Here is a 16,170-nt window from a genome sequence, read left to right as displayed (position 1 = left end):
AGATTGCATTCGATGAGGGAACGCCCCGCAAACCTGCTCAGCCCCCGCGCTAGCCCGGTGCGGACGAGCGCGGGTGACGTGCGGCTGTGCGGGGCTTCCCCCTGCCTCAAACCCCGATTGCCATCTCGACCTGTCGCGGACCATACATCTAGCCAGCTTACCTGACATAATCTTGTTTGCATTGCTCATTGAAGTTACGTAAAGATCATCAGTTTAGTCTTTAAAATGTAGTTAAAGTCTAAATCGGATTAGCTAAATCCTATTAATTAGCGCATTCTGTGCACTCACTAAGCAGCAACATTTATGTCTTGGTTTGGCATGCACACTATGAAGGCTTCACACGAAGCACACGTAGTAGGGAACTTCGGACTGCGGAGCACACGAAGCCACGTTGATGCCGTCGCGCACTATCGCCGTCGTATCTCTACTCTGTACCTTTTTAGGGTTCCGTACCTCAAAAGGAAAAACGATGCCTTATAGGATCACTACGTTGTCTGTCTGTCCGTCTTTCTGTCTGTCGTGTCTGTCAAGAAAACCTATACGGTTACTTCCCGTTTATCTACTATCATCAAATTTGGCAGGAAGGTCTTATAGCACAAGTAAAGGAAAAAATCCGAAAACCGTGAATTTGTGGTTATATGTATACTTACATATTATCAAAAAAATTAAAATGTGTTCAAGAACAAATAATTTGTATTTTCAATTTTCAAAGTAAGATAGGTAACTGTATTAATACAACTAATAATTATTAATAACAAAAAACTCACGAAAAAAGCCCAGTCGAGCTTCTCAAAATCGCAGAAAAATAACTGAAAACTGACGTAAAAAATTCGAAATTCTATCAAATTAGTTTATTTTACGCAAGCTCCTGGTTGTTAATTAATAATAGGTAACTTATAATTAATATTACTTATCATAAATTTTTTGAGTAGGTACCTAGTTATTTCGTTATAACATATACTTTTGTTAATTACGTTCCATTTCTTTTGAAAACATGCAAAACATGTGAACAAAACGCAATTATATTGTCGCAAACTGACAAGTGTCAAATGAGTTGCAGAAACGTAACGTTGTTCTGTCAAACACGTAGACGTAGAACGAAATCACGAAATATTGAATTTTTGGGTGTAAATTTTCAATAATTTTCATAATTTAGCAAAATGCCCTCCAGTGATAGCGATGATTTTGAGAGTGCAGACGAAGGTCATAGCAGCCCAAATAAACGAGAAAGGAAAAAGCGATTATCATCATCAAATTATAGTGATAATGTAGAATCTGATCAGGACAATAGAAAACCACAAGAATCCGGTTTAAATAAACTGGCAGCCCCTAAGAGAGATGTGAGTATTCCAACCAAGGTGTTTCTCTATCAACGTTTATTACAAAATCTAACTGTTAAGTATCCCAATCCTATTTACATTTACATAATTATGTTTTTGCCAGCTGTGAACAATGTTATGCTACTTACTGTCTTTTTCTTAAAACTATTTAGCTGTCATAAAACAGACTACATAAAGTACCTAGTTACCTACCTAGTGTATAAAAAATGTGCTACCTACAAGAAAAATAAATAATCTTAAATTAAACTTGTGATTGTAGTTTTGCAGTCTACAATCATATGTTTGCACTAAAAAGGTAATAGCTCTCTTTTGTCATACCTACCATAACAAATAATATAATTAAACTAGCTTATGCCGCAACTTCATCCATATGGACTACTCAAATTTTAAACCACTATTTTACCCCTAAGGGGTTGAATTTTCAAAAATCCTTCTCAGCAGATGTCTATGTCATAATATCTATCTGCATGCCAAAATTTAGCTCGATCTGTCCAGTAGTTTGAGCTGTGCGTTGATAGATCAGTCAGTCAGTCACCTTTTCGTTTTATATATTTAGATTTAGATTAGTATTTAGATAGACAAGTAATTACCTACTAGCTATAGGTATAACACATAACTGTGTAGGCTCCTGTGGTAATGGAGTGCTGTGGAAGCGTGACAGGTCACAAGTAGTTGAATCACTGAGCTCTTGAGTCAGTCACATCATCACGCCTCTCGCAACACTTCACTGCTGCAGGAACCTCTTGCTTTCTATAGCAACTATTGCTTTCAGAAAAGAACTCTTTGATCATTATCGGTAGGTTATCTCATAAGTAGCTATGATTGTCTAATTTTGAACTTTCTTCATAATATTTGACTGATTTGAAAAAAGTTTAAAATTATTACATGTACAATCATATTGCTAACTATCCATCATAAATTAAATTTATTGTGTGTACACTTATTATTGATATACATAACCGTGTGTGTTAGTGTGTAAGACATGTAGTAAATTACTATGTGTATTGTAGCCTACTCAGTTATGTGTTATGGCTGTAACATCAAATTCAAAGCATTATTTAATTACCAAAGTAACATGAAGTTAATAAAATAAGCTAGATGGTGTAATATAATATTATGTAACAAGGTATGGAGGAAGGTGACAACAAAATTATCTTAGTATGAGTGTCTAAGCACTCCTTTGGCAGGATCACATATTGTTAACTAGCATAATATGGGAATTATTTTTAATGAGTAAAATTGTTAAAAATTGTAAATAATTAAATAAATAAAATTAAAACAAAATCTTAGCTTACCCCAATCAAATTACATTGCACGCAAGTGTTTATTCTCAAATTCTAAATACATACTTATAGGTACTAAATACCTATTTTCAGGATATTCCAAAAGATGGATGGGATGATTTTGACGTAGAAGAAGAGTCAGAGCTAGTAACATTCCTCAAAAAGAGAAACCAAGCTCCAGCAAGGGTAGAAGCCAACAGCTAAGTCAAGAGAGTCACAAAACACTGGCTGGGATGATTTTGATGATTGGGGAGACGACAATGTTAATGTAACTTCTAAGGTACACATTTTCTCTGTTAATTAAGGCTCCATAGAATATCTCAAAGTGGAAACCTTAAAGAATCACTTTGCTGTCTCTTTAAATTTTCAAAATTTCATATTCAAATTATTTATTCAAAGTAGGTACTATTGTAGGTACTCTTTTTGGTAGTTGATGATTAATATTATCACTACCCATATTATAAATGCGAAAGTGTGTTTGTTTGTTGGTTTGTCCTTCAATCACGTCGCAATGGACCAACGGATCGACGTGATTTTTTGCATGGGTATAGTGTAAAACCTGGAGAGTGACATAGGCTACTTTTTATCCCGGAAAATCAAAGTGTTCACTCAGGATTTTTAAAAACCTAAATCAGACTGATACAATGCTCTACGAAGCTAAAACCTCTTTCTAAAAGTCGACGTACATTATTGTCTGCTGACTACTGTACTTCATTATTCACTAGTACCTAAACCTATATCCTAATCCTACTCCTAATTATATATAAATGTAACGTTTGGATGTTTGGATGTTTGTTTTACTCAATACACGCAAAAACGGCTCTGAAAGGTATTTGGATGAAATTTGGACTGGAAGATAGATTATACCCTGGAATTATCACATAGGCTACTTTTTTACCCGGTAAAATCACGGCCATCAGCTAGTAATTAATAACTCAAAATTACATAAGGAGCAACCTCAAAACCAAAAGCCTCAATGCACAAACCATAAAGGAAGTACTAGCAGATTCTCAACCGAACAACCTAAAAGTGAAGGATGGGCGGGGGGTGGGGTGGTGGACTCTTTATTAAGCACAGGCCACAGCGGGTCTTCAACATATTTGACCACCCAGGTTTCCAAGTCAGTAAAAAAACAGCCTGCCAAGTGCGAGTCAGGCTCGCGCAACTAGGGTATCCGTTTTACTTTATTTTTAAACGGAACCCTAGGTTGACGCGAGACTGACTCGCACTTGGCAGGTTTTTTTTCAAAAATAAATACAGCTGACATGGTCTCTCGATCAACCAACTTGGGGGACAAAATCCTTACTACCGTAGTAGTTGTTTTGATAATTTGCACGATAATTCCAAAACAAACTATGATGCAACTAACATAAATTAAATATCGTTTAGAATGACTCAGGTGCAGACCTTTTCATATGATACCCACATGGTATATTAATCTTCCTTCCCCCCCAGCAGTGAGCAATACTAATTATTTGTTCATGAACGCATTTAATTTTTTTTTGTTGTGATCTAAAACCCAAAATTCACAGTTTTTCAGATTTTCCCTAAATGTCAGCTATAAGATCTACCTACCTGCCAAATTTCATGATGCTAGTTCAACGGGACAGTACCCTGTAGGTTTCTTGACAGACTGGACAGACAGACAGACACAAAGTGATCTTATAAGGGTTTCGTTTTTCCTTTTGATGTACGATGTGATGATACCTATATATTTAGGTTTAATAAAAACGCCATACCGCTTCCATCTTAGATTGCAATCATTACTTACATGGATTAAAAAAAAAACTGTTTTTACTTACAGGGAATTTCAACAGTTTTTAGAAAACAGGCCATCGGCGCACCAGATCCTGAAGAGCTTGCGAGATTATCCGTCAAGGAATGACTCAAAACAAAATGCCACAGATGATGAAAGAGAGATAATACTGAAGTAAAGCCAGAGCAAAGTAGTCATGGTGCTAATGATGGTGCATTCCCCTTTGGTAGTTTTGCTGTCCAGTGTTACTAAGTACGTAGAGAGTACAGGTAGTCTACTTCTAACTTCTTTTTAGGGTTTTGTATGTCTGAACTTTTTTTTTTCAGATACAGTTAGCCAATGATAAAAATAAATAAATAAAAATAAAAGTAACTTTTTATTGCATAAGAGCAACCGCCGAGTTTCTTGCTGGTTCTTCTCAGTAGGAATGGTTTTCCGAACCAGTGACAAATTGTTTTGACGATCAAAAGCACTTGTATAAATTTATTTGAATAGAACAGTTCGTAGTCGTTCGTAAAGCCGATAGACGTTGGGGTCCCAAGGTGATGCATGGAGACCTCGCGCCGGAAGTGTGGAAGTCCCCCCCTCCCCCACTGATAATGATGATTCTAATCTATATTGGCATGATTATTTGAGTTTTTAGAAGATTTTTTCAAAATACTCAGTTGCAGTTTTGATTCATTTTTTTTAAAGAATCTTAGCCTGGTTAATTATGACTAATCTTCTTTCTTTTTCCCCTCCAATAAGCGAAGAGCTTGTGCTAGGAGTAAGTACGACAATAGTGCGACGATAATGGGTGGGGTTTGAACCGCCATCCATTTAAAAATCTATTGGCACCGATCCTTTGTCTTACTCTAAACTAAATTTCGAGTAGTACTGCATCCTTTTCTTTTTAACAATGCTAAAAAAGGAACGGAACATGACTTTCACATTTAAAGACTCTAAATTTTAGTGCCACAGTACAAATTTAAACAGTAGGTTCGCCAGTGCGTGCTAAAATCACGGGTTTACCATCTAAAAATTAAATTTAGAAATGTCAAACTGCTTCTGTCCTTTTCATATTACAATAGTAAGGAGAGGGTGCGAATACTCTAAAATTAGGTTGTGCTTAGAATCGGTGCCGATTATCTAAAGCATGTAAGTATAGTTTACTGCTTTACATTTACTAATATATTTTCTATGTTAATTTTTGCTGGTTTACATTTACTTATTATTTTCTATGTTAATAATACTTTTGAATTTCCCTTTATTGTGATTGTCATTAATGTAATTAACATAATAATTGTAAATGCTAGGTAACTGTTGCACACCATTATAATGGTATATACACTGACTTGGACTGCTGTACCACCTATAAAACGTGTATTTGCAATAATAAATTATGATTATGATGATTATGATGCTTATACAGGTACAAAAGTAATAGCAGGCGGTCTTGACACATTAGAGACAATAGGCAAGAGACAATGGAGGTCCTACAGGAAGGGGATCCGGGCTTAGCCAAGAAACGTGCCATGCTGGGTCTAGGACTCTGGGGATAAGCCTGTACTATCCACAGGTATGTCTTCCACTGTGTCGTATTCATTGACGCTAAATAGGCTATGAGGACCTATTTATCTTTAATTTCACGTGACCACTACCCTAATATTGACAGATGTCGGATTCAAGATCTAGACCGAAAGTTTTCTCACTCTATTTCACTCATCTTCACTCTCCAAACCATAAGATCTGTAGGGCGATTGTCTAAAACCCTGCATCAATCATTAGTTACAATCTCAATTGGTTCTGATTGGCTGAATTTGTGCGATTCTTGTTGCAACAATGCATTGTAGCCAATAGTGAGCGAGCGTTAACCAATCAGAGATGATTGCGCTCGTGACATTGTAGCTGTTATTCTCCCGCAGTCGCGCAGCTGAGATCATAATTCATCGGAATCAATATTCCATACAATCAAGTTATCTATATAACGTTACTAACTTTAGGTTAGGGCTAGATTTAGGTTTTTAAAAATCTCGTGGGAACTCTTTGATTTTCCGAGATAAAAAGTAGCCTATGTCACTCTCCAAACAGTATTAATATATTGATTACAGGAAACTCAAAACATATGCACTAAAATTTCCATGCTTGCAAAGAAAATTTGAAAAGTATCTGTTATCACTAAACTATGATAAAGTGGAATCGCTATTGTTACGCATTATATGTATATCTAGAACTAATTAGGTTTATTTGACACACACACACACACACACACACACACGCGCACACACACGTACATGATAACGCTGATAATATTGTTATGGAAGAGTGGTGTATTCTAATTTCTAACACAGCATTATTCTCCTACTTCTGAAAAAAGGCTCAACCTCTTAGACTTACTGTACACCTAGAAATAAACTTTTTTATAATTTTTTTTTACTTGTATTTGAAAGTTTAGCTGTACCTGGAATTGATTAACTTACAATATTAAATACCAGGTGCTTCGGGAAGCTAAAGCCAAGGCGGACGAAGAGGATCAGCTGAAAGAGGCCTAAACGGGAGGCCAAAGAGGTGCACTACGAGACACTGTTCGATGATTTTGAAGGTTTTTTATTTTTATTCAGATACAAGTTACCTAAGACCTAGAATTATGAAATTTGGCAAGTAGGTAGAAGATCTTATAGCTGAGCTGACATTTGGGGAAAAATCTGAAAACCGTGAATTTAGTTAGATCACACAAAAAAAAATTAAATTGTCGTCATGAACTAATAATTAGTATTTTCAACTTTCGAAGTTAGTGACTATATCAAGTGGGGTATCATATGAAAGGTCTTCACCTGTACATTCTAAAACAGATTTTTATTTATTTTTATGCATCATAGTTTTTGAATCATCGTGCAAAATGTCGAAAAAATACGACAGTAGTACGGAACCCTCATTGCGCGAGCCCGACTCGCACTTGGCCGGTTTTTATTCGGGATAAAAAGTAGCCTATGTCAACTATATCCATGCAAAAATCACGCGATCCGTTGCTCCATTGCGACGCGATTGAAGGATAAACCAACAAACAAACACGCTTTCGCATTTATGGGCAGTGATTGACTTATCTTTTTTTTTAAATCTGCTGTATTCTAAATTAAGATCAGTACTTCATTGGCTTTATATTAGACTAGCTTATGCTCACGACTTCATCCGCGTGCACTACACAAATTTCAAACCCCTATTTCACTCCCTTAGGGGTTGAATTTTGAAAAATCCTTTCTTAGCGGATGCCTACGTCATAATAGCTATCTGCATGCCAATTTTCAGCTCGATCCGTCCAGTAGTTTGAGCTGTGCGTTGATAGATCAGTCAGTCAGTCAATCAGTCACCTTATCCTTTTATATATTTAGATTTAAAATCCTTGGGTTCAAAGATTGAATAGTTTCTATATCTCGGTAGGAAAAGCATTCCGAACCAGTGGTAGATGCATCCGACTATTTGAAAGTACTTGTAAAAGTTTATTTGAATAAAAAAGTTTTTTTTTTAATCATATATTCATAATATTGGGGCCGATTCTCTTGTACACAATCTCTAAACTAAACTAAATTAACAGGTCTAAATCTAGTGCTATCCTTTACCGCTAGCAACATTATGAAAGGGATAGCAATAGATTTAGACGTGCCATTTTAGTTTAGTTTAGAGATTGTGTACAAAGGAATTAGCCCCAATGTCTGTTATATTTCAGGCCTAGTCCACTTGGAAGCATTAGAAATGCTGTCAAAGCAAGTCAGTATGAGGATAGAGGAGCGGCTGCGGAGTGCGGAACCCGACAAGCGACAGGACATTAAGGAAACGTTACAGCAAGTTGCAGGTAAAGAGCTACCGAGACGGTTAAGCGGCTTGACGTCAAGGACGTAGATTTGTTTTGCTTGTTTAAGCGTAATTCAGAAAAGCAGGTTAAATGTAACTAATTTTATAAGTTATTAAAATGTTCCCTCATATAAAGCTTGCACGTGGATATAGATCGTAACGCGTAGAGGCCTATCGAGAGTTTTAATTATTATAATAACCTAACTGCAATATTAACTTCATTAGGGCACAATTGCTATAGCAACCGCATAATCAAAATAGCGATCTAAACACAAAAGTATTTAATAGTCATCGAGTCTCAAGTCGGAACGAGACTGGCCTAAAAACCTTCATACACCGGTATTTATACAAATCGATTCGAGATGGCTTCCCCGCCACAGATCGCGTGACATCGGATGAGTCAAATATTGTCTAATTCATTAAACTAACTTCCATAATCCGTTAAGCGGCTTGATTAAGCAAACGACACTCATATTATCTCGAACACTGTCCGAACGTTGCGTCTACTAAAAAACTAACAACGTAACGTAAAGTAAAACTACAGTACGTGGTCGCAAGTAATGTACATCGGCCCTTAGAATGACGTTTCGGTTTTGTAGAGCGTTGTCTCTGTCATTCATACCGATGTGACGTTTTGTCGGTCTCAACGACAGGCAGTGCTCTAGCTACCTCCTTCTAAAGGTCGATGTACATTACTTTCAGCGGCGTACTGTAACTCTGTGCCAAATTTCATCAAAATCGGTAAAGCTAGCATCCAGACAGACACTTTCACATTTATAATATTAGTATGAATTTTTTACACAATCTTATCTGAATCGAAAAATAAATAAATACAAATACAAATACAAATAAAAAAAATAAAAAAAAATCATCATCATCATGATGATGATTACAACCCAACCGGCTCACTACAGAGCACGGGTCTCCTCTCAGAGTGAGAAGGGTTTTGGCCATAGTCTACCACGCTAGCCATGTGCGGATTGGTAAACTTCACACACCTTTGAGAACATTATGGAGAACTCTCAGGCATGCAGGTTTCCTCACGATGTTTTCCTTCACCGTTAAAGCAAGTGATATTTAATTAATTAAAACGCACATAGCTCCGAAAAGTTAGAGGCGCGTGCCCGGTATCGAACCCCCGACCTCCGATTAGAAAGCGGACGTCCTAACCACTAGGCTAAAAAAAAATACTGTTATGTAATTCCAGAACTGTGTGAAATGCCCGAGGAAGAAGATGAAGAAGAGGAAGAAACAATAGAAGGCGCGTCCAAACCGGACGCGTTACACGAACGACTGCAAAAAGCCACTAGAGACATAGGCCTTAAAATACAATTCCAACTTCTAATCAAGTAAGTGCCCTACTTTATATTAGGGGTTAAAGTATGAAATTGCCGATTTGTACTGAAAAATAAAAATTAGTTTTTTTTTTAAATTTAACATATTTATTTAATCAAAATAATTACCATTATTATCTATGCATTGCTGCCATCTAATATGAAGCTCATTTATGCCTTTGCGATATAACTCTGGTGATCTAGATTCGACAAACTGTGTGAAAGCATTTTGCATTGCCTCCTGAGAAGAAAACTTTTTATCACGCAGAAAATTGACCAAATCACGAAAAAAATGGTAGTCCGTTGGAGCAAGGTCTGGCGAATACGGAGGGTGACGAATGGTTTCTAATTGCAGTTCCTGTAGAGTTAAAACGGTTTCTCGTGCTGTATGAGGTCTCGCGTTATCATGGAGCAATAATGGTGAAGATCGATTCATAAGTCGGGGCTGTTTCACTGCTAGTTTCGCTATCATTGTTCGGAGTTCGGCGCAGTAGACATCTGCCGTTATTGCTTGACCAGATCGGAGAAAGCTATAGTGAATAACACCACGCTGAGACCACCAAACAGTTACCATAACCTTTTTATTGGTAAGCTTTGCTTTAGGTCACTGTTGCGGCGTTTGACCTGGGGTCAGCCATTGCATTTTCCGCTTACGATTATCGTAAAGAATCCATTTTTCATCACATGTCACAATTCGATCCAATATTCCTTCATTTCTGTATCGACTCAACAAGGCAACGCAAGTTTCAACACGCGTTTCTGCAGATCAGTCAAATGATGTGGCACCCATTTTTCATATTTTTTTATTTTATTGATTTGACGCAAATGAGTCAATATTGTTGGTAAGGTAACGTTAAGCCATGCCGCTAATTCCTGGGTAGTTTGGCTCGGATCGGCTTCCACCATCTCTTTCAAATCATTGTTATTCACCTGTGTGGGCGGCCTTCCACGTGGTTCGTTCTTCAAATCGAAGTTTCCATCACGAAACCGTTTAAACCAAAATCGCACAGTGCGTTCATTAGCAGTCCCCTCTCCAAACGCAACATTAATATTGCGAGCTGTTTCTGCCGCGTTAGTTCCGCGTCGGAACTCGTATTCAAAAATCACACGAATTTTCGAAGTATTCATCTTTATTGTCTAAGCTGAATAAAAAAAAAACAACTGAAAGTTGATAATCGAATGTTGCACATTTATTAAAAGAAGAACTACATAGGTACCGTATGAAACAAAAATCTCAAACCATGAAGGTTCTATGTCAATTCGAAGTACCTATTACAATAAAACGGCAATTTCATACTTTAACCCCTATTATTATAGAATACTCTAAATTTTACAATAGGCTCACGATTGGCACCTTAAGTCACGAGACAGTTTTAAATTAAATTAGGTTTGTCTGTCCTTTTCTTATTACATTGGTAAGAAAGAGATGCGAATACTCTTATTTGCTAAAACTTTCAGACAATACACAGAAGTATTAGCATGGCTCGAAACAAGCGATTCAAGTGTAACAGAGAAGGCTGTATACAAGAAAGCGGTCAGCGGTCTCGCTCACACGACCGCCTTATCAGTGGAACTGTACCACAAGACTGCTGAAATGCTGTTGGTGAAGACTAGGAGGTCCACCGCTGATGAAGCAGATGCTCTCACTCAGTGAGTAAACTTCACTTTCAGTCATCATCATCATCATGATCAACCCATCGCCGGCTCACTACAGAGCACGGGTCTCCTCTCAGAGTGAGAAGGGTTTTGGCCATAGTCTACCACGTTTGGCCATGTGCGGATTGGTAGACTTCACACACCTTTAAGAACATTATGGAGAACTCTCAGGCATGCAGGATTCCTCACGATGTTTTCCTTCACTGCGTAAACGCATTTCCCAGCGTTTAAAAAAAAAAAAGGCTTAAAGCGTGGCTGATTACCAAACTACTGGCAAAGCCCCAAAGCGATTTAAGTGTTCCAGTACAATTTTATTTAATTCCCAATTTTTTTTCAGAATGACGGTAGTTCTAACAAAACACATCAGCGAACTGGCGACGCAGTTTACTGAGAAACTGACCAATCATACGTCAGAAGATAAAGAACAGATTAATAACTACATCACTAATGTATTTTTAGAGGTAAGTTATATTTTTAACTGACTAAAAGAAGGTAGTGTTTGGAAATTGTGTCTGTACTTGTGTATGTGAGATAGAGAGAGAGTGTGAGTGAGTGTGTTTATGTGTGTGTGTGTGGGTGATGCGAGGTTGTTTCAGTGTCGGCTGTAGATGTATGAATTCCTATACTGAAATCTACAACGGTGCGGCGCTGAAACGCATTGGGAACGCATCATGTGGCCGTAGTCATCATCATGATCAACCCATCGCCGGCTCACTGCAGAGCACAGGTCTCCTCTCAGAGTGAGAATGGTTTGGCCATAGTCTACCACGCTAGCCAAGTGCGGATTGGTAGACTTCACACATTTTTGAGAACATTATGGAGAACTCTCAGGCATGCAGGTTTCCTCACAATGTTTTCCTTCACCGTTAAAGCAAGTGATATTTAATTACTTAAAACGCACATAACTCCAAAAAGTTAGAGATGCGTGCCCGGGATCGAACCCCCGGCCTCCGATTAGAAGGCGGACGTCCTAACCACTAGGCATCACAGCTTTAAAAATTACAGCCTAACAGCCGTACTCAGAGTCGCTTAATCGTTACTTAAGTTTAGTTAAAACGAGACAGAACTATATCTCTCATATAAATCAATCTGTCTCGTTTTAACTCAATCTCTTAAGTAACGATTAGCGACTGTGAGTACCGCGGTTAGTCTTAGAATTGTTTATAAAAAATGTGTTTTTCTTCCACAGGCCGGTAACAGTTCGAAATACATAGAAAATGCATTCCAGTTGGCTCTACCTATCGTACAAATCGGCGCTGTGTAAAATATTATACAGTCGAGAGCCCGCGCGGGCCAGACCTTTGTTATTTTACAATTTTAATTTAATTTAATTTATTTTTATGGAAACAAACAGTTACAATTACAAAAATAATTAGTACATATATAAAACAACAGTCTCCAATGAAAAATTAATACTTATTACAAAATTATGTCTACCACTAAATATTTGGATATATATATAAGCACGCGCATGAAAACAAGAATGATAGGTAACAATTTATTTAACAAAAAACAAATCCAAAACGAAGTAGTGTATAACTAGGTAGTTTATATTTATGGAGAGAAAGATGAAAATTAAATTGATTAAACTTTAAGGGTGTCATGGCCCATGGGGTTGCCACGACACTAAGTGTGGCAATGCATGACGTGATTTCTAATACTATTTCGAATAAAATATAAAAAAATACACTTCATACTTTGATGTAAGCTTTTTTATTACACCTTTGTTACCTGTTATCTCCCAAAATCACCATGATCAAAACTTCATAGTCGCTGATCGTTCCTCCCTGTGTTGAGGACAATACACAGATAAACTTTCAGCTTTATAAAATAACGAAGGTCTGGCCCTCGCGGGCTCTTAGTTCATAAGTCTCACTCTTTATAATATTATTTTATTATTGTGATATTATATTGGTTAAATAATATATTTTTAGTGTCTAAAGCATAATTTTTTTATTTTAAAATTAGAATATTATTATAGTTAAATATAACAAAGTGGGTGCATGACATTTATTGGTGTTAGTAAAGAACGAAAAAAAAACAGATTTTAGAGAAAAACAAAATTTATAATTTTTTAGTATAAATTAATGTTATATGACAATAAAATCTCAACTGCTTTACTTGCACATATTTTTTTTAATTAAAATAAGGTACAAAAATTATCATTTTTGTATCTATTCCACAGTCCTTCTTCCACCTTTTTCCCCAGTCTTTCAAATTTTTTTTAATAATCTGTTCCAATGTAACGTTTGGAATTTTACACTGAGGGCTCAGGTGTCACCAAATAATGACCCCACATGCCTCCAAAATTAATAGACCCGTGCCTTTACCCTATAGGGTAATTGCACCTATTCACTACCTAGTTAATGATAGCACTCACTCAAGCGTGGCAATATTTAAAATGACAAATGATTTCACGGTTATGTAGGTAATAGTATTTTTAGTGCAGGAAATTGTTTATAGTACTGATTAGTTATTTTTCTGTGACACGCGAAACATTAATTTTCTAAAATTTTGGGTCCAGTAATGAAGTGTGGCTAGCACGTGTGTACAGTTTTACGCATCTGTTTAATTTGGATTTTTTTTGTTGTCATGTTGTCAACTACTATTAGAACATAGGGTAGGGACATGCGTGTAACGATTCCGCAAGCTGAAAAAGCCGTGCAGAGTTTGGCGTCCTATCTGAAGACTAGGTTATGCTCGCGACTTCGTCCGCGTGGGCTACATAAATGTCAAACCCCTATTTTACGCTCTTAGGGGTTGAATTTTTAAAAATCCTTTCTTAGCGGATGCCTACGTCATAATAGCTATCTGCATGCCAAACTTCAGCCCGATCCATCCAGTAGTTTGAGCTGTGCGTTGATAGATCAGTCAGTCACTTTTTCCCCAAATGTCAGCTATAAGATCTACCTACCTGCCAAATTTTATGATTCTAGGTCAACGGGAAGTACCCTGTAGGTTTCTTGACAGACACGCACAGACAGACAGACAGACGGACAGACGACAAAGTGATCCTATAAGGGTTCCGTTTTTCCTTTTGAGGTATAGCTGACATTTGGGGAAAAATCTGAAAACCGTGAATTTAGGGTTAGATCACACAAAAAAATTAAATTGTGGTCATGAACTAATAATTAGTATTTTCAATCAATTTTCTAAGTAAGATAAATATTTCAAGTGGGGTATCATATGAAAGGTCTTCACCTGTGCATTCTAAAACGAATTTTTATTTATTTTTATGTCTCATTGTTTTTGAATTATCCTGCAAAATTTCGAAAATATACTGAGACTGTAGTACGGAACCCTCATTGCGCGAGCCTGACTCGCACTTGGCCTGTTTTATATATAGATTTAGATATGGCGCATTGTACCCCGGTTGAGTTTGTTGTAGGCGCATTGTTTGTTGTTGTTGTTGTTGGTGGCCGGTGGGTCATGGGTGTGGCTCAGACCTGGGTGCATTTGGAACCCTCGTAGCTTCAGTTTTAACTCTACGTAATCAATTATCACCACTATGTCATAGAGAGCTATCACATGACTATCAAAAAGAGGAAGTATACTTAAAATAGAATAGAATAGAATTTCGAATTGAAAGACGAGTTGCAGCCCGCAAAAATGATTGTACGATATGACCCGTCCTGTCCTGCTACATAAGAGGTCGTTGCTTCATACAAATACAGAATTTAACGTTCCCGCCCCAACAGTGAGAAAAGAATGAATAAAATAACAAATACCGTTAAATTTTCACACAAAAGAAAAAGATGAAGAAAACGAACACAGTCATGTCGAAATTTCTTCGTAATAAATTACCAAAAACCGCAACACATGCTTTTCTGTACAAACGTGTTGCAATTCGGATACCGTGTTTAACTTACAAACGGGCTATAAAATTGCTGGTAGCTGCAGGCATATAGCCCAAATATAAAATGTGCAGTGAAAAATTGTTGATAGCTGCAGCCATTTAGCCCAAATATAAGGAGTGGTTTACTTACTCGTAGGTAAATAAAAGGTTTCATAAAAGAGCAATAAAAATTCTTATTAGTGACAGCATCAATCAATCCACATCCAGTTAGATTAGATTTTATTCGAAGCTACAAAGTATCAATAACCTGGGCGTCTCTATAAAAACCAAAGCTGCTAATAATTTACACTCAACCGTTGAAGAGAAGCGATTGCTTAGACGATAGGAACTACTCGGATAGATGCCCAGCCATGTTTTTTTGCTGAGGGCTTGCAAGGCTTGCTGAGGGTCATTTGCAATATTTGACAGCCACAATGTGATGTATGCCTGTACCTGTACGTATGACCTGTGATTGGCCGACACTTTCATTATTGGTTAAAAAGAATTGTCGCAAAAAGAATACCATACTTAAATTTACCCAATCGTAACTGAGATTGATCTTTGGCATGAGAATTGTCTATTGAGCTGTAGCCGACAAAGATATACTTAGGTCCCTAATAAGGCAATTTCGTGGCTAGATAATTGCATCTAGAAATTGCCAAGCCTTGCCCGTTTGTGAGCGTGTTGCAATTTTAATACAATTCGCATGTAAGGAAACCCTTTTGCAGATGTGGGACAGAGAATACCGTTTTGCTTTTACCTTTTGAGAATTGTGTAGCAGCTAGCGTAATATGGATACGTCTCTGCGAACGAGGTTCTAGGTTCGATTTTCTTAATTGGCTCAAGTATGGTTTAATGGAAGGCGTCGGCCGCGGCTAGCTGAAAGCAACTATGACTTGTGCCATATATTATATGACTTGTGTGACTTTTCAATGATTTGTGCCAGATCTTTTTTCCACACACATGTAAATAATTGTAGAACCAACTCCCTTCGGCGGTGTTCCCACTAGACTTTAACATGGTGTTATTCAAGGGGCGGATCAACAAATTCCTGAAAGACCGGCGACGCATTGGCGGTTCCTCTGATGCTGCAAATGTTCATAGGCGGCGGTAATCACTTAACATTAGGTGATCCAAA

The 16,170-nt window shown here is 37.3% G+C and overlaps 1 protein-coding gene and 1 long non-coding RNA gene across 2 annotated transcripts; one reads left to right on the top strand and one right to left on the bottom strand.

Annotated features, from left to right (window-relative positions):
* Positions 1-1,058: 1,058 nt before the first annotated feature.
* LOC117992835 (protein FAM114A2) lies at positions 1,059-13,323 on the top strand. Its single transcript, XM_069506321.1, is given in 17 exon segments — positions 1,059-1,340; positions 2,717-2,762; positions 2,765-2,818; positions 2,821-2,903; positions 3,577-3,747; positions 4,428-4,610; positions 4,612-4,648; positions 5,791-5,838; positions 5,841-5,905; positions 5,907-5,932; positions 6,850-6,907; positions 6,909-6,960; positions 8,083-8,208; positions 9,415-9,556; positions 11,000-11,191; positions 11,535-11,658; positions 12,387-13,323. Coding segments are annotated over 17 exon segments (1,662 nt in total). The 5' UTR covers positions 1,059-1,160; the 3' UTR covers positions 12,462-13,323.
* On the bottom strand, positions 9,788-10,853 carry LOC138403939 (uncharacterized). Its single transcript, XR_011238056.1, has 2 exons — positions 10,525-10,853; positions 9,788-9,994 (listed from the first exon to the last, which is right to left on the bottom strand). It is a non-coding gene; the product is annotated as an uncharacterized lncRNA (long non-coding RNA).
* Positions 13,324-16,170: the final 2,847 nt, after the last annotated feature.

Source organism: Maniola hyperantus, chromosome 22, assembly GCF_902806685.2.
Source record: "Maniola hyperantus chromosome 22, iAphHyp1.2, whole genome shotgun sequence".
In the NCBI taxonomy this organism is placed as follows: Eukaryota; Metazoa; Arthropoda; class Insecta; order Lepidoptera; family Nymphalidae; genus Maniola; species Maniola hyperantus.
This window is presented reverse-complemented; position numbering and strand designations above follow the sequence as displayed.